The following is a 19740-nucleotide window of genomic DNA, read 5'->3' as shown; positions in this document are numbered from 1 at the left end:
ACAGAGTGTCTTAATAACACTGGCTATCTCTAGCCAGTAATAAGCTGTCGAAGCTTTTTTGCCGTGGCAACTGCTGGTAAGCTTTTGGGAGCCTTTTAATGTTAATGATACGGCAGCCCTGAGAGGTCAAACACACTGGAGCTTAAGAAAAAAACACAATGGAAATATAAAATGACACATTGGAAGTATAAAAAAACAAAATCTCACAAAACACAACAGAAGCGTTTCTGGGGACACAATAACGTGACGGATCAGCGGAAGTGAAAGGAAGCAAAGCATGCAAAGGACTGCAATGAGACATGCTTACAGGAAGCGGAGGATGTGTAGGGTAGTGTGTGTTTGCGTCACGTAGAGCAGCGGTCCCCAACCTTTTTTGCGCCACGGACCGGTTTATGTCCAACAATATTTTCACAAACCAGCCTTTAAGGTTTTGCGGATAAATACAACAAAATAAAACCAGTACTGGTACCAAAAAAGGAAGATTTATTCATAACACAGGGGAAAAGACCCAGGAAAACAGAGTTAATTATAAATCGATAAAAAAAATGACGATAATAAGCCCCAAAATCTGTAAATATTTATTATTTAAATATTTGCGTTCTTGTGTAAGAACAGAGACAATTAATATTAATTAATTAATAATAATTTGCTTAGGCTCCAGCTTAGTGGTTATTAGCAAATTATTAGCAACATTCCACTTAACCATTCATCAGCTGCTTTTTCTTGAAATCTACATATAAATAAATCAAAAACTTTTGTATTTTTTAAAATATTTTGGACCAATAACAACAACAAAAAAAATCTACCCATCCCAGCTTTAAAATGAAAGGTCCACTTTGACATCGCCATTCCTTTAAAGGTCAGCAAAGCTTTTAACACCGAAAAGTGGAAAAGTAAAATGTAGACACTTCTCCAGCTGTAACACAAACCTATCACAGTCAGAATATTCATTAACTCCAGTCTACAAAGCTGTGTTCACCAAGCCTAAAAAGAATCCACGTTTTAAAACGTGATCTAAGCCTGCGAAATTTCATTACAAACTCCACCTCAGAGCGCTGTACAAACTACTCTGCCTTCACAAGTGAAACCACTTATTGCAATTGCACTGGAATTAACTGACCCTGTATTTGCTCTTAAAATGCTGCTTTGATCTTTGTCCCTTGTTATTTTTTGTTATTTAACACCCACCTAACACCAATTTATTTTTTAATTCAACAAATCACTGATTGTCTCCGCCATGATGAGTTTGTATATTTAGCATTCTTGTTATAAATGTTATGGAACCCTGAGATATGGATATCAGTTCATAGGCACTGTGAGAGTGGAGCACCTGCATGAATTGTCTGAATAATAAAGTTCAGCTAATTGTCTCTTAAACATTCATAATTAGGTCCATAATATGTTGCACAAAGATACAATTTCTGTATTTTTTCCTCTTTTATACCAACACAATGGATTTTAAGTCAAATATATGATCAAAGTGCACACTAGCAAGGGTTTTACAACGTTTCGCATTAACTTTGAGACATTTTCAGTCCCAGAAATAATTGTGTGTTTGTGACAAACATCATCATGACCAGACAAGTCCTGTTCTCTTACAGACATAATAGCTGAATGTTGAATTTGCATTTTATAGTTTTGTCACTATCAACAGATATCAGTGCAAATATGGTTGCCATGATTAGGTTGAACAAAACAAAATGAACCTATCAAAGAGATAGGAACAACTTTAGGAGTGGCCAAATCAACAGTTTGGTACATCTGGCACCAAAAAGGCCTGGGAGACCACAAGTACAGTGCACAATCACAGAATTATTTCCATGATTAAGAAAAAAATAAGGTGTAAAACTCTGATTATACTCAAGAAGAAGAAGACCAGATGAGCCAGAAAACAGCTCAGGTACACCCGTAACATGGATAATGACCCATATACAGGAAAAGTCTTCAATGGCAAAGTCAGTCGTTTGTTCTCAGCCAAAAAGAGAATTCTCTTGATCTTAATAAGTATTGAAATTGAATTCAAAGAGACCCACGCAACAGAAGGTGGCTGCAAGAGCATCTCAGTGGAGGACACACAGCATTTATGTGCCGTCCACAGTTCTAAACTTCAAGCAGTCACTGACTGCAAAGGATTTCCATCCAAGTAGTAATAACTATGCTTGTATTTAAAATTGTTAGTTTCTCAGTTTGAGCCTCTGAAAATGGGGGACTGTGTTTAAAAATTACTGTCATTCCTAAGCAGTTAATGCAAAATGTTTGTAAAAGCCCCAGAATTAAAATTGAAAGTCTGCACTTTAATCGCTTATTGATTGTATGCTTTAAAAACCCATTGTGGTGACGTACAGAAGCAAAACTACAAAATGTGTCTCTTTGTCCAAGGAATTATGGACCTAACTGTATCTGCACTGTTTTAGTTCCCAAAGCAACCACGATCTCACACATTTCCATTATTTCTAAATAGGGCTGCCACAAACGATTATTTTGATAGTCGACTAGTCACCGATTATTTTTGCGATTAGTCGACTAATCAGATCATCATCCATTGGACGTAAAACGTACAGCTTATTGCACCAGCAGCATCTGCTCTTATATAACTATCATTAGCTTACAGCTTTAAGTGTTTATGGTCTGTGCTAACTAAAAATAAAGACAAGATAGTTTATTAAATTTTAATGAAATTTGCAGATTCTTTCGGTGAAGTTTAATAAACTCCTTGCTATCTAAAATATAACGGGACACCGGAGTATATTCTCGAGCATCTCACACTTCTGATAATCAGTTGTTTATTCAGCTGTGTAAAAACTATAACTTTAATCTCAGCCAAACCGATTTACTCAGGAACAAATAAAATATTAAAAAAGCCAAACAATAACATTTTGAAGTTATCTAAGTGACTTATATATATTTAACCTGAGTAGCGACAGACGACGGTGGGTTTGAAAACGATTTGCCGGTGAGCCTGTAACCCCGGCTAGCTATCGAGCTAGTGGGTAACAGACGTCTCCGAAAACGTCGGAGCGCTTTTGAAAATATGTGGTGTCTTGATAAACTGAGCAGATATTTGAGGTTTACACAGCTACATTCTCGCATGAAAATATGTTAAACGTTTATTTTGTGACCCAGAAAGAATAATAAGAGTAATATTAAAACTAACTAGCTGCCGCCATTGTTGTAAACTGAGCTGGGCTGCGCTATGAATTCTGGGACACAGCTTCTTCTTCTTCTTCGGGGTTAATGGCAGCTGGCATCCTTGTACATGCAGTGCTGCCATCTTCTGTGTCAGGCCGTTATTACACTCTTAAATCCTACTGCTTACCGGTATTCCTGCGTCTTTTGTGATCTTACAAAGCTTCAAACGACGCGTCGACTATTAAATCAGTCGTCGACGATTTTGATAGTCGACGTAATCGTGACTAGTCGACTAATCGTGGCAGCCCTATTTCTAAACCAGTATATGAACCTTTAAATGAAAAGCCAATGGCTCCAGGCTGTGATTCATAAAAGTGTGCTGCTCAGTTTCCTTCTCTACCTCATCCCCAAAAAGGACGCCTTACAAAAGAGTATTATGCATGCAACCTGGAGTGAAGAAGCAGGAAATACAAACCTTTTCACACACTCTACACATGTGGGGGAGGGGGGGGGGGGTCAGTACACAAAGAACACTTACCAGGAAAACAGAGCATTCATGCAGGGTATTACTATTCATGAAGCATGGCAGTGAGAGGGAGACTGCCTGCATGCTTGTTCGCATGCGCGTGGTCAGTCTCCGAGCATTTACTCTGCAAGCTGTACTTGTGTTTCTCCTGCTGGGTGCTGAGGCTTCCAGTACTGATGGGCCTGGATAAACTCCCCAAAGCGTTGGACCTGTGCAGTATTTATGAGGCCTGGCTATGTTTAATTCATCCCCACTGATCTCAGGTCTATGCTCAACCTGTGCTCACACATTGTGCTTGTATGCATGATGGGTAGGAACAAGAATACGTACACCTTTAAAAAGAAGCTGTTTCAACTGGCAGTTTCTTCTTCTAGGCCTGCGTTGTTATGTTGACGTGACTGGCACAACATCACTCGAGATGAAGGACGATTTGTTTTTCTTGCAATTTCTGATCCAGTGATGTAGGATGAAAATAAAATCTATTTAAAGTTATAAATCCTTTATAACTTTATAAATCCTGACTGCTATCTTTGCAGATTTGAAGCGTCTCACACACACACGCCCACACTGTTGAGGCCTCTACAGTGCCAGTATTTGGTCATGTTCAGGTGGTGGGGTTTGGCATGGCTCAGAGCCTGTCGCTGTGAATGGAGCCCAGAGCAGCACAGAGAGTATTCCAGCTCCACCCTCCAGCCCAGATTGGGCCCTCCTCTCCAGTCCAGGCTATGGTGGAGGCTGGGTGTGCTGGCTTGAGCTGCTGGAGTTGCTGGAGCTCGTGATTGGGACGGAGCCAGCCAGGCAGAGCCAGCGAGTCACACCATCCCTGTGCTGGCAGAGCCTGTCCTCCATCTCATTATAACCTGCAGCTATAGGAAATGATGAGCAACCTGTTCATGTGAGGGGAGGGAGTGTATGTGTGTACGCTTGTGTGTGTATTTGCATCCAAGCATGTGTTTGTTTTTTGTTTTTTTAAAATCAGACTGCTCCCCACTGTAATCATATGTAAATCTTGGCATTTGTTGTCCACTCATTATGCATTGTGTGTGTGTGTGTGTGTGTGTGTGTGTGTGTGCGTGCGTGCGTGCGTGCGTGCGTGCGTGCGTGCGTGCACATGCGTTTTGGCTTGACCCGACAGTGTGACAGCGGTGAGAGGATGAAGATTGATCACCTAAGAACACCCCAGGGCTTGGATGACTGGCAGAGACAGAGAGAGATAGAAACAGACGAGGGGGGCAGGGGGGGGGGCGGTTATATAGCAAAGAAATATAAGTCAGGAGAGTGGGGGGTGAGAGGGCGGGGGAATGTGGAAAGGAATGGTTTACGGTAGAGGAGGGAGAGATAAAGAAGGAGAGAGAGGGAGAGAAATGAAGAGAGGTGGTGATTGAAGGAGATTGTTTTGGGGAGTGTGTGTGAGAGATAGAAAGGCAGAAGAGGGAGATTGAGGCCCGCAGAACATGGATACATTTACCCGTGTGAGATAAATGACTATAGATGGCTGGTGCCGCTGCGTGTGCGTGTGAATGAGAAACACAGAGACAGAATACATTTCTCTGTGTGAATGCGACCGCATGTGTGTGCTCGTGTGTGTGTGCGCACGATTTGTGTGAAAGCATCTGATTTCCAATCGCTCCCTCTGAGCCCCTATGGGTGGCTCATGCCAGGTTCAATCTCCGTGATCTCGGGATATTCCCTTGCACCCCGGCACGCTCCTCTGTGGGCCACAACCCTGGGGGGTGGCGGAATAAGATCACTGAGAGGGATGCGGCATCTCAATTTATCTGGAAGGAGCTGGAAAGGAAGGGGTGGACGTTACTACCGGTTACTTTCAAATGCATTACTGTGGGGACAGATACAAAGATGTTACCTGTTGGAACAACAACCGGTGAAGAAGAAGGAGGAGAGGCAGTATATCTGTTCCTAAATGATATATTGTAGGCACTACTGTAACAGGCACCGCTGTGTAACATCAGGTTTATTAATGACATGACCTCGTATTCATACATTAAAGCTACAAACTCAGTAATTTTTTAATGTTATTTAACAAAAACAAAAATGTTGTACTTCTAAATATACATTGATTAGTGTGTAATTACATCGTCCAACAAAATGACACATTCTCATACATAATCCATTAAAATACATAGGAGCATGCACCAGTTTGTTATTCCCCCAACATATTTGTTGGTCTTCCTCTTCACCTCAATGACAAGAACATATGCATAACATACTCATTAATTTCCAATATTGTCACAGTTACTTATTGTCAGCAGATTAGACAAACGACCATCTCCAGACAAAAGTCTGCTAAACAACAGCAGCAGCTGGTTATAAGCTAGCGTTATACCAGCTAATGTTATGCTCAAGTGTCCTAAAAATCACACTTTTAATCTGATAAACAAGTTTGATGTTTTATGACTTTTATCACTGAGTGTCCGAGTCCACTTCAAAGATAGTTTCACTAATGCTGGCCAACAGAAGCTAATAGCGGCTAACAGAAGCTAATAGCAGCTAACAGCAGCAAAAACAACAGCGCTTATCAACAGAAACGTTCAGCATATCCTAAGCAAGAAACAACTGTAATGTGATTGCCAAATTTTATACAGCAATGCATTACATTACTGCATTGCTGAAAAATTTTATGTGATTACAGTAATGCAATGATAATGAATTGCAAACACGTTCCACCCAACACTAGTAGTGCCATTTTACCCACAGAAGTTACCTCCTGCTGGCCATTAGAAAGAATGCAGTTTTAAGAGGCTAGAGGCTAAGTCCAGTTTTATGTAAAGTCAATGAATCAATGCCTAACTGGCTTCATTTAAAAAGGATCTCTCAAATGTTCCTTTAACAGAATTAAAAAATGGATAAAATCCCAGTACAGCGCCTAGTTTGCAAGGAAAAAAGAAAAATCTAAGATATATACATAATCTGCCTGGATTTTGCTTTTTATGAACATTAGAACTCTGAATTTTCCCCTCATCTGCACAACAATAAGCAAATGAATCCCAGTCTACTGTATCCATCTGCACACAATTTTTTCCTACGATCGTAGCAGGTAGCAATACTCACGACTCCGTCCTTGAGCATCTTCCTCTCCCTGGGCTCTTTGTTTCATTCTCAGATCTGACTGTTTTTCAGTCACCCCCATACCGTGTAGACCCCCGTTAATTGTTCTCTACATCTGATGATGACTCTGAAAGTGCTATGCTAAGCAACCGCATGTTTGTGAGAGCTGAGAATATGAAGAGCGTGCGTGTGTGCGGGCATGCAAAAAGCTTGTGTGTGTTTGTTCGCTCAAGGGGAATGCGAGCTTTGACTTCCTGCTAATTACCCAGCATGCTCTCTGTTCTGTGGTTAATTGTCCAGGTCCTCTTTTTCTCTCAATGGGGAGCGGGGATGGAACGGAGTGAAAACACATCTTCTCGTCTTCTCTCTGTCTTCTAATCTATAGCCTTTATCTCCATTGTCTATCCTTCCCCTCTTGTGTCACTGTTTGTTCCGCAAGGATGAAAATTAAACACTCGGTAGCACATACGGGGCAATCTCATGAAAGAATAACCACATAAATTTATATTTTACTGCGCGTGGGTGGGCGCCTGTGTGTGAGCCCGGGTAAATGTGTGTCAGTGTGTGAGTCAGTTTTGACTAATGTTCTGTATGGATGTGTGTTGCATATATAAGACAGAATGCATGACAGCGAGGTAGCGGTGGTTAAGGGAATCTCTGTCAGCTCTCTCTAATTATGTGTGACATTTCCACGCTGGACCCCTGTCAAAAACCCTACAATAGGCACACACAAAAGCACAAACACAAATACAAGCGTACACACGCACACACCCCAGCCTAATGATACAGAGTTGTGATTGCCGGCTGCCTGCTATGATAGAACCCCTCCATAGTCCTCAGCAACATAAATCAATGTCAATTACCTCCCCAGAGCACATTAGACACTTTCCATTCCTACTCGTAATTAGTATGGCCCATAGACATATTCCCATCCCACACCAAGCACACAGCGGAGCTTCTGCACACAAACAACAAAGCCAGGGAATGAAATGATTTCACTGCTTAAGTTCAAACACATACCAGCACATCGAATCATACGCTTCGTGTGACACAGAATACAAACAGTTCAGCAGCTCACCCTCTCCTTGTGCTCACACGTGCATTATTTCAGTATCACCATTAATTACCGCTGGCCTTGCCATCACAGTGAGTCAGCAGCTGTGAAAATGAATTGAAACGAGCACATGAGCCGCTTGACCTTGAACGGCGCGCGTGTGTGTTTGAGCATATATGCATGCATGCCAGAGCATATAGGTTTATGCAATGCATAACAATGTGTTGATGTTGGTGAGAGTGAGAATGTGGTATTTTTAGACAATAACCTCTTTTTTTCTTTGGGTGTCATCGCCTCGTGGTCTTTCAGCCTCTATCTGTCTTCAGCTTTTTTCTCTCTCTTTTGCCTATTTTTTTTTTCCTGGAGTCACAGGCCATACCTGACAGCTAAAAGAGAGGAACAGGGAGAGAAGCAATGGAAGAGGGAAAAAATCCAGCAAGATAGCAGTCCAACAATCAGTGGCTTAAAATGATGAGAGAGAAAGAGAGAGACAAAGCACAGACTGGCTGAATAATTGATAGAGAGTGGAACAGCGCTCCCAAACTAAATCTTCATGCTCTGAGCACGTCACCTGGTTTTGCCAACTGTTTTCAGATGAGCGGACATGCTGTTATGAAACAGCAGCGATCAAAAGGATAGAAGACCACAAAGTGCAGTGAAACACCTTTTTTAACAGATCATCCAGTCCAGTAACAGTGGTGGGTTATTACTGGTCCCATTAGACTAGTCTGAAAAGAAGAGAGAGCAGGCTGCAGAAGAAAGAGGACAACTCAGACACACATCTGTGCAGGAATGAGTCATTTGTCATGGTGTGGAGGTAGAGAGAAAGCACGAGGCTGGGGACTTGGAATCTGCTTTACTCCAGCTTGTCAAAGAGAAACCCGGCAACCTTCTCAGTTTTTCGTGTTTTGTTCGACCGCATATGAAAGATAGACGGTCATGATGTTGCCCACTGATTTGTGGACTACTTTTGGCATTTTAGCCATCATTATCTTGGACTTTTGAAACCCCATGTGACCATATTTAAACTACAGGGTAGAGCTTTTGGTTTATCCATTATTCACCATTATATTAACTGGGATCAATTCAATTCAACTTTATTTATACAGTGCCAAATCACAACGACAGTCACCTCAAGGCACTTTACATTGTAAGGTAGACCCTACAATAATACATACAGAGAAAAAAAAAATCATATAAAAATCATCACTTTGGTGACATTGTGAAGGAAAAACTCCCTTTTAACAGGAAGAAACCTCCGGCAACCTCTTGACAGAGAAAAGGCACAAAAGGCAGCCAACATCTAAAGAAGAGCTTTGAATGTCCTTCAAGAAGCCCGGGGAACTATTCCTGAAAACTTCTTAAAGAAATGTCAAGAAAGGTTGTCTAAGAGAGTTCATGCTGTGATGAAGAATAAAGGTGGTCATATACAGATCTTCAAGCTTGTTAGATATGCGCAAACTCTGTTTTTGCCTTATATGCTCTGTTTTAATTTATATTTGCATCTGTTTCCTATTTTACTAGTAAAACATCCAGAAATTAGGGGTTCAAGACTGGTTGGTTTGGGGTTTTTTCATGATTTATAAAGACTTAGTAGTAATTTGGTAGTAATTAGTTCCACCTCTTCATAATGCATTCCACCAAGTCACTGCTTAGTCCTGTGAATCTGGCCTGATTAGGCAGGAGATAAAATTAGAAGTCAGATTTTAAACAAACCCCTGGCTTTGCCAAACATTTAGGAAGAGAAAAACATACAAATTGTAAAATAATTACCCAAATCCTAAACTGTTGGCTTGTTTACTCCCCATCCTATTGTCTCGCCACTTTTTTGGCCTGTCAGAGTAATTATTTTTTGTGAGGATAATGTTATCCTAACAGAGAAGTTATGGAAATAGTTTAGCATTTGTAATAATCCAAAATTATCCATTAATCATGACAGAATGCTGAAAACCCAGACTCTAGGCCTCACACTGCATTTAGATGAAGTGACGGCCAAAAATTGTTTCCTCTCTTTGCAGAAATGTCTGTGTGGCCAAGGTTCATTATTCACAAGATAAAAGTAGGAGAGCATTCAGAGAGCATCTTCATATGTGCACACAAACACAGTAGCAAACACACAAACAAGCAAGTTCCACAAAAAGCTGGCACAAAAAGACTTTATTTTTCTGTTCAGTCATCTCTGAGGCAGTGGAGTGACCTTCTCTTCTCTGATAGATCACACTCACCTCACCTGAGGGCTTTGTTCTGTCATACCACCTGAGGTCTGCGTAGGGGCTGTGTGTGTGCATGCGTGCCACAAAAGATGTCACAAAGGTTTCACTGAAGTTCTTCTTCTTGTGTCCTTTAAAAGAGTCTTCAAGTGCAGTCTTTCTCCTTGCTATGGCGAAAGTGTTCTTTCAAGGTCAGATAACAAAAGAAAATCCGAAAGAAGAAAGGGACATTTTTTTGTAGGAGGGGAACGAGGGAAGACATGATTATAGGAATAAAAAAGGGGGAGAAAGAAGAGGAATATTGGAGTGGTAGTGGAAAAGAAAAGATAAGACAAGAAATAGGAAAAGCAGCTGGGGTAGGGGGAGCAGCGAAAGAGTGAGCGGGTGAGCAGGTGCAGTGATAGCAGAGGATAATGGGTAATATGAGCAAAGGGATGATGGTTCAAATCCCCCTTTTATCCTCTCTCTGAGCTCTGACCCTACCTGGACAATGAGGACAGCAAAAGGGGGATGGCAGTGATCCTCTCCAGCCATTAAGGGCAGAAACAAGGCAAATTATAAGTGGGGTGAACAGAGGAGAAGCGAAGCCACAGAAGAAGGAAAAAAACCGGGCAGAGCAGGTGGAGGTTAAAAAGAGACCTCTGACTGGAACAGCACTGAATTGGAGACACAATCAGTTCAAGGATGTTAAAACCCATATGGCAGGAAGGGTTCATCGGAAAGTAAATTGGACAGAAGCTTGCACATATGCCCTGTCATCCAGACGGTGATTAGGTTATAGTTTGGTGTGTTTGCACTCAAGCAGAGCTTGTTTTAACCACTTACTTTATAAAGCGTCTTTCTGTGTGTGCTGACTTTTCTTTTTTTCACCCCTTTTTCTCATCTTCAGGCATTTTTTGTTCAAGACGTCGTCAGGGACCACCCCTCTCTTCAGTAGCTCCTCCCCCGGATACCCCCTGACCTCGGGAACAGTGTATTCTCCACCGCCTCGCCTGCTACCCAGAAACACCTTCTCCCGCTCAGCCTTCAAACTAAAGAAGCCGTCCAAGTACTGCAGCTGGAAATGTGCCGCGGTGACAGCCATCGCAGCCGCTGCCTTGCTGGCCATCCTGCTGTCTTACTTCATTGGTAAGTGAAAGCATTTTTATGAAAAGGGTTAACCAGATTTTATTTTATTTTTTGTCTATATATACACCCCTGAACAAATACAAGCTCAGTCGACACACTGTGTCGCATTGACCTAAAATGCATAAACCTCCCACACCTCCACGACAAAGTGTCAAGTTAGTAGCCCCTGCCTGTAAAACACAAAGCAGATTCAGAAGGTGTGAGCTTTGCCACTTCAGTCGACTGCTGCACTGTCAAAATCAACCCCAGCTGGAGCCTCGGCCTCCAGTCAGCATCAGTGCACAGGCAGTTAGAGGGGCAGAAAGATACACAAACCGCAGCATACTGCGGCTGTTTCTGCAAGCAGGTATCAGTCAAGGTAGGAATCCTAACAGACCCAGCAGGAAAGTGGATGTTTTTCACTGATCTGAAGCCAACGTGCAATAGTCATACTTTAAGGAATGGCAGATACTCAGAGGAGAGCACTTACCCAGCACATCAGGAAGAGATTCTGATGGGCTGTCTACCGGCGAATCTGTGTGAAGAGAAGGGAGGAAAAAAATACAAAACATTGCTTAGAGTGTGTGTGGGAGTGTGTGTGTGGGTGTGGATTTTATTCCTTCTTGACCTCATTCACTGGACAAAAGAATGCAGACCTATGCATCTGTGTGTGTGTGTGTGTGTGTGTGTGTGTGTGTGTGTGTGTGTGTGTGTGTGTGTGTGTGTGTTTGAGGGAGAGAGGAAGACAATAGAAGGAGGAGGAACAGAAAATGAGGAAATGTAATTATGTATGAATGTGCATGTTTGTGTGTTTGTCTACTTCACTGTGTTAGTGTGTGTGCAAGAAGGCAGATGTGCCACTGAGCCCCTGATTGGCCTCTTACCCAAGAGACCAGAGTCAACAGATGGGGGGAAGAGTGGCATCAGCAGAAATAATTTTTCTTTATTTATAAATATATTTATCCAAACGTGACCACATCGATCTAACCGTCCATAGTGAGTTTGTGATATATGCACCCATATGTGTGTCGTATGCATCCTGGCCTACCGAATTTCATGCATGTGCACTCCAATCTGTGCATGTGTCAGTATTTGTGTGATTTGTGTAACCCCCGTGGAGTGCCCTTGACAATAGTGTGTCCTCCAGAGCAGATCAAGGCCTCTTGCCGAGGGCACACAGTAAGATCCATTCTCTCCTGAGCTTTACACGGTCACACTGCAGTAGACAGCCACATATGGAGCCACAAAACAAAAGCCGGGAGAAGGACGAAGGACGGCAACCGCTGCCCTCATACCCCCTAACCCCCCCGAAATCCTCTCCATATATGTACTCAAGGGCACTGGAGCGCAGAAAGGACCAAAGACCTCCCGTTATTCATCTTTTACTCGAAGCGCAGAGCTCACCTGGGGCTTTAATGACACAAATATTTGTTTTCTTCAGAACATATAATTGTTAAATGAACATCTAATTGGGGACATAAATCAAAACACATTTGTTTTAAAGAATAATTTTTGCTTCTACCTTTCTTTTTTTCATACCACTCCATCAGTAATTTTTGGGTACCTGCAGACACATAAAGCTTTCTAACCTGTCTTAATAATAGGTACTTTTAGATTGTAAGCTATATTATAAAAGATTTTTCTTTTTTATTATTGGTGTATTTACAGCACAAAAGAGCAAGCTATCCAGATACCCTGTCAGTATACTGTATAATATTGCATTTTTAATGGAATTGCATGATTAAGGGGAAATAGAGTGTAATATTTTTCCCTCTAAGCCCCACTTTCTGTATATTTTTCAGTTTTTTGTTTTTTTTTTGCCAAATAGTGTGTGTGTGTGTGTGTGTGTGTGTGTGTGTGTGTGTGTGTGTGTGTGTGTGTGTGTGTGTGTGTGTGTGTGTGTGCTTCACCACCAAACTTAATTGTCCAACTGGCTATAATTCAGTAAGCTGAAACAAAGCTGAAATGATACTTTATTGTTATTATTACTATTGCTAACTGTGGCCCCTTTTCAGCTGTTGTAAGGAAATGTTTTTGCTCCGGTGTTTTTTCTACGCTGAACAAAGCTGTAGCAGTGCTGCCAAGCCTGAAACCCTTGTGTTTACCATGCTTTTTGTAGCGTTAATCGTGCAGCGAGTTCACTACTCATAAGGGGGATTTTGTACTACCTTGTTTGTGTGTTATGTGTGCGTGGGGCCCAGCGCTCACTGTGGGGATTGTGCAGAGCACCCAGAGCCATGCAGCGTGAAGAGGACCCCTCTGAGGCGTCCGCCCAGGAGCCCACTCATAAATTACACCAAGACACATGTGCCTGAACAGCACTTTTCATTTTTTGTGCTGGTTGGCGTGTGTGTGTGTGAGAACTCCTAACTTCTCCGTGTGTGTCTGAGAGTGTGCTGGCTTTCAAATGATTTGCCTTTCCTTCTTTTTTCTTTATTCAGACTTCACATGAATATTAAGAAGAAGAAAAATTGCTTGACAATCTTCCAGAAACTCAGGAGCGCACATGTGTGTGCCAATTGAGGACGACATCTTCAGAAAAAACATGACTTTGCATGTTTCAGGAGCACAGCTGACTCGCTGTATCTCTGTGAAGCTTATTTACTGTGTCCTACTGTTAGAATGAAGCCTTGGGGATGAGATAAACATACACACGTAGCATGAAAAAAGCGTTTGGAGCTGCGAGTCATTATTTGTGTCTGTGTGAGTTCGAGGGAGTTTATTTGTAAGGGAGGACAGAAAGCGTTTTTTTTTCCCTCTTCAAACTCCAGCGGAGTATGGCCTCCTCTTTATGTGTGAAGGAATGACTGAACGGATGGAGGGAGGAGGATAAACGAGAGTGCTTGTTCTTCATTCCCCCGGCGTCTTGTTTGCTTGCTCCGCATGGAGCACCTGAGCCAAAGGAGAGGTGGTTGCTAGGATACAGGTGAGCGGTTGGCATACAGGAGAGAAGACAGGTCCATCATTGTGAATGGCAACCTGGAGAGAACGAGATAGAGAGGGGTGAGAGAAGAAGAAAAAAAAGGAACGGGGTGGAATGGAGTTGGTGCACAGGGGGCAGAGGGGAACATAAAGGGGAAAGAAAAAGGAGGGATAGATCAGTGGAGAGACAGAGGAGAGGTGGGCTGATATGTCACTGTCAGCACTGTAAGGTGTGAGATTGGTTGATGGGGGGGCGCGGGTGAGGTTGTTTGCGCTGCTGAGGAAAGTAGAGGAGATGAGGAGGAGGAGTGACAAGACAGCCAGGTGTGGAGAGAAGAAACTGAAGGGAGGCAGAAGGGGGAGAGATGAAGGAGAGCGTGGCCTCCTGAGGGCTCTGTCACCTGGAATATCTGCGGGACTAATGTCTCCTAATTGATCACAGCGAGCAGAGAACAGAGGGAGTGTGACAGAGGACAGAGAGAGGCTGTGAAGGACAAGGGGTGACGAAAAAGAGAAGTTAGAGAGGATTAAAAAAAGAGAACAGGGATGTAAACCTCTGAGAGCAAAAACATCCAGCAAGGGGGGTAAAACAGATAGAAATGCGCTGTAGTGAGGAATGAGAGGAGAGCCTGGCTTGATGGATGAGAAATCGAGGTCGTGTCAAACTGCTTGCGTCCAGGTGGACTGTTTTCATACACACATGCACAGGTGTGCCCTTGACTGCAATGAGTAAACTTGCTAGCGGGCGCTTGTGTCACCTTTGCAGGGGTGTTTGGCGCCGATGTGTGCGCGTGTGCATCTGCGGAATTTGTCAGGCGACGTGGCATAATCCACATGGTATTGTCACCACTAATGAGTAAGGGCGCACATACGCACGCACAGGCGCGCGCACACACACGATGTATTTTTAGTCTTACTCTCAGCTCCCCTGTCTGTTGATTCAACAGAACCACACTCCACACACACACACACACACACACAGTGGCACTGTCATCGAGCGTGACCTTCATGCCTCCGAGCCGACCACTTTCCATCCATCACCGCTGTCTTCCTGTTCCAGAGTGATCACAATCGCTTACTGCCCATTCTTCCCGATTACAAGTGTCTCACTACAGTGCATTCATATCCCTGCTCCCTTACATAATCACATGTTAATGATTTTACTGTTCTGCCAATTGAACAGTTTCTGGACTAGAAATACAACATTAGTTCTTCGTCCCTTTCCTTATCAATCATCTTTAGAGCCTTTATATTAATTTTAAGCTCCCAGCCTTGTGTGGATGGGAGGTACTACTGTGCTACTCTTCTGAGAAAGAAAAAAAGATTCAAAAAAAGTACCTAATTACACTTTTTGATATACATGATATACAAAAGTCTACTCTTAACAGGCTAAATGATTGATGTTTTAAAAAGTATTCATTATGTCATATTAAAAATAAGCAAAGATCGTAAAAGCATACAACAAAAGGAGCAATTTTTTCCTAACTTGATCGTCCTTTACGCAAGAACAACTTCTATAGTGCATGCTTGTTTTCCCAAGTAGTTATATGCCAAAGTTTGTATTTATTTGAATAAGACTGCTTCTTTTATGAGTAAGTATAAAAGCAAGTCAAGACAGTCAAGTGAATAGTTGTGTTGGCCATGCAGGTCTCGCAATGTGGCTGCTTTCCAAACGCACCTCCTTGACCCCAAAGTCCCCTCTCACATTGCATGTGGCTTCCCTTCTGCTGATCTGAGGTGGAACAGCTAGAGGTCAGGATGTGTCACTCATGCCAGCGTAGGCGTCCGTGTGTGCATTTAATGTGTGTGTGTGCGGAGGTGAAGATGCAATTGGGCATATGGTGAATGCAGGAACCTGGGCATAAGGATCAGACGTGGAGTGTGTGTCCGCAGCAGCAGGGCCTGTCGGACTGATAAAGGTTAGGATCTTACCACACGTTGCCAGTCCAGAAAATGGGCAGGGCATGGCCAGGACCAGGCACAAGGTGCTATACCATCTGCACCAGAGGGATACATGGGTCAATGCACTGGTAAAGGTAATGCAAAGCAGGGAGCAGGAGTTGTTTAAGTGGTGACATCGATGTTCTTCCTTTGACTTGAGCTTCGGTACATGCTTTAAAGGAAATAATACCCATGTGTGCATGAACTGAGGATTTGCATCCTCACTGATGTCACTGCTGAGCGATGTTCATACCATCTCGTGCATTAGTGTGCACGAGCTCATTTCATTCATTTATTTCCTCATTCATTTATTCATTAGTGCGGGTCTTATCGGGGCCTCAATCGTTAGTCCAATTAGGCCTATGGTGCTTCACTGGTACTGTGTTGGAAACAGGAGATGGATGAAGGCAAAGCGAAATTGCTGTCCTCCCTTTTTTTTAGCCTCTCGCTCCGTCTCTCATTTTCTTTCGGTTTCTCCGTCTCTTGGCCTCCACAGCGAACTCTTTTCTCTGTCTTTCGTCCTCACTCATTCTCTCCCACTCTCTGATCTGTGATAAGATAGCATAGTTCCTCATATCCTGTTTCTAATACAGATCGATGAGAGGGAAAGGAGCGAGGTAGGAAGGGAGGGATGAGACGAGGCAGAGTGGGTTGATGTTGCTGGGGGGAGTAAAGCGGCGGGGGGGGGTCAGGGTAGAGATATCTGAAGAGGAAATGAGGATTCAGAAAGGAGGACATCACTCAGATTCACATCTCTTTTCATTTAACCAATCACACACGTGCACGCGCACCCACACGCGCGCCGGGCGGCTACGTCTGCGCCGGGCCGTCTCAATATTTCGGTGCCAATAAAGAAACCATTTTCAGCTGTGTGATTGAGTGAGTTGCCGTTTCTCTCGGCTAGACACAGCCGTGCAGGTAGGAGCTGCCAGCAACTCGCATAACCTTTTGTGTTGCAGTCAATTACAGTTCAGTTGCATCAGCTGGGTGAGAAGGTCCCGTCGGGGGTTGCAGCGTGCATGCGCGCTTGTTGTTAATACCATGCAATTTTCAGCATGCATACGCAGATACACACTCAGAAGCAGACAAATTGTGTCTCTCAGTGTATATGACCCCCAAGGGCAGCAGCCAACCGCCGCCCCCGTTCCTCTGTCTGAGGCTCTAAATGATCTCAGCAAGCAGCGCCTTCAAAACTTAGCCAAGAGAGAAGGCTGCTTTATTTATAGATTACATAAGTGGATACTGTGTGGTAAATTCTGAGAAAACGTCCCAAATGGCCTGAATATTGAGAACCTGAGGCGGCATGCTGCTCTTTTCCTCAGTCTCTTCAATATTAGCAGCACTGCACCTCTGTGCCGCAGAGGTACAGACGCCTCTTTTTTTTCTCAGGTGGCTCCTTTTTTTGCATGTATGTTTTAGGAGTGTGCAAGGTGGGGAAAGCAGAGGGGGGTAGAAAGGCTCCTAAACCAATTAAAAGGCAGACTAAGGATGGTGGGGTGAGTTGGGGGGGAGGTGGTCTACAATTACTGCCCTAATTAAGGTCAGAGTTGTTAATTTAGTGGTGAATTAAAACGGTTAATATGCATTTATCGGGATGGCCAGGGGAGAAGGCGAAATGGGGGGAGAAAAAAAAGTGTTGCCACCGACCAGGGCTTGTGTTCTTTGTGCAATTTTGGTTGCGTTGCGTGCGGTTGCGTGCGATTGCATGCGATTGCATGCGACAACATGCGACAACATGCGAGAGGCCGTTCTCCGGCTTCTGAGCAATTAGGAGCATCGCAAATGGTTCAGCGGGGATACACTGGCTTTTAAGCAGGCAATGATAAGGTTGAGTTGAGACAGAAAAGGGTGAGAGACATAAGAGCATAGAGAGAGAAAGAGGGGTGGGGAGAGGATTTGAACATTTGGAACATGTTCCAGAGAACAGAATGATGATGATACAATATTTTCCAGTCAGGGGACACTCGCTGCAAAGTCACCTTTCTCCGTCTCTGCCTCGCTCTTTATTTTCCTTCTCTTTCCTTCTCTCATCCAGAAATCCATTTACACCCTTTAACTCTGAGATATATAAATATTTCCCAAAACATGCGCATGTGCGTTGTATTTCTGCCTGATTGCCCGTGTTGTGAACCACTTACTGTCAAAGGATGAATCACCACCATCCTTTTTTTTTTTTTACCCAACCAGTCAATGAATACGGGGCCACTTATCCCTTAAATCTTTTCTTCTCCTCACTTGCCATCTTCTTCCCCCTTCCTCACTTTATCCGTGGGGGCCTTTATTCATCTTTTCCTCCCTTTTTTTCTGCAACATCATGTGTAGCCTGTTTCTCTGCTCCTCTTTTTTATATTTCCTCAGGGGATTTCATGTGTTCTTTAATATTCTCTCAGTTCTCGCTGTCCTCCAGTATTCTCTCTGTTCCCCCCATGCCTCTCCTCCTCCGTGCTGAGGAGGAGGAGAGGCACAATTTCTCTAAGAGCTCCTGACCGCTGCCCCCTCTCCGAGCCCGGCCACCACCTCTCCCTTTTCATCTCTCTTGTTTCTCCGTCCATCATCCTCCGTCCTTTTTTTTTTTTTTTTGTCATCACATGATCACGTTTTGTTTTCTTCAGACGCTGTTCTTTGCAGATGATACTGGCAAGCACTTTGCCTGTCTGAATTATGCATCGAGATTACATAAAAACCTCACGGAGCAACTGATCTATTTTTAATCTGACTCGTTTGCTTGTTAAACCTGCTTCTCTGTGATCTTTTCTATGTGTGCGTATATGCAGTGTGTGTGTGTGTCTGTCAAATTGAACATGAGTGAGAAGACGGAGATTAAAAAGAAAAACAGCCCAAGTCTGACTATCGCTCTTGTTCTTCCCAAGTCTGTCAGTCGGATCTGATTCAGATAGGCTTTATTGGCATGGTATTTAATAAAGCCTTCCAATCCAGTTTGAAAACAGTAATTATGGCAATTATGATCAGAAAAGAAAATGCTTAAAATTATGGCAACACAAAGCTAAATACATCAATTTCAGCAGTTTCATTTCAGCTAAAATTACACCCTAACAAACTTAGAAGTGTTGTTGAAATAAGGGATGGCACTTGTAAAGAGAATGATAACAAGTGTCTCTCTTTGTCTTTCTTTCTTTCTTTCTTTTGCACGTCTCTCCTGCTCTGTGTCTTGCTGCAAAAGAATCCTGTTGACAAATTGTTGGCTTTTGCGCTTCTGTCGCTAAGGAGTAAGTGTGCCATCTATTGGTCAGCTTTCCACAACCACCCACAGAAGAAGAAGATGAAGAAGGGGGAAAAAAACAAGACAGGAAAAACAAATTTGAGAAAAGTGTGCACCAACCCTCACCGACACAATGATGAGACACACACAGTAAGCTAACTATAGGGCTGTCTGCTATGTGTGTTCTTGGGGATGACCTAGATTGAGAGTGCCGTCACAATAGACTCACAATTGCTTACTGTCTCCAGATGGTTCAATAGGCAAGCTTTCAATCGAGTGCTCCCTCTGATACCATCTTTGCGCGCACCTGTGTGTGTGTGTGTGTGTGTGTGTGCGTGTGTGTGTGTGTGTGGATGCATGTCTGCATTATCTACAAGAAGGGACAGGCAGAGATAAGACGAAACGAAAGAAGAAAAAAGAGGAATTAAAAGGAAAAGTAGGAGAGAAATGAAGGTCAGCCCAATGAAAGAGGACAGGGCAAGAGTTGGTGTAGCAGGGGAAAGAGAAAGGGGTGGGAGCACTCTTTTTGCTTCTCCCAATCCATCTCTTGTTTTCTATACCCCCA

General features: G+C 43.2%; 1 protein-coding gene across 4 annotated transcripts in view; it reads left to right on the top strand.

Moving 5' to 3' along the window:
* The window catches only part of LOC146717336 (teneurin-2-like), a 106807-nt gene that overhangs the window by 51276 nt on the left and 35791 nt on the right, over positions 1-19740 (top strand). For all 4 annotated transcript variants that reach the window (XM_085474628.1, XM_085474613.1, XM_085474622.1 and 1 more), the window contains one exon: positions 10875-11113. In XM_085474628.1, coding sequence (XP_085330754.1) covers positions 10875-11113 — 239 coding nt within the window. The remainder of the gene's footprint in view (positions 1-10874; positions 11114-19740) is intronic.

The sequence above is a fragment of the Copadichromis virginalis genome, linkage group LG2 (genome assembly GCF_057382275.1).
Source record: "Copadichromis virginalis isolate Kocher_CV1m ecotype Utaka linkage group LG2, C_Virginalis_male_GT1.1, whole genome shotgun sequence".
Taxonomy (NCBI): domain Eukaryota; kingdom Metazoa; phylum Chordata; class Actinopteri; order Cichliformes; family Cichlidae; genus Copadichromis; species Copadichromis virginalis.
Note: the sequence above shows the minus strand (reverse complement) of the source record. Positions and strands in the feature narration are given on the sequence as shown.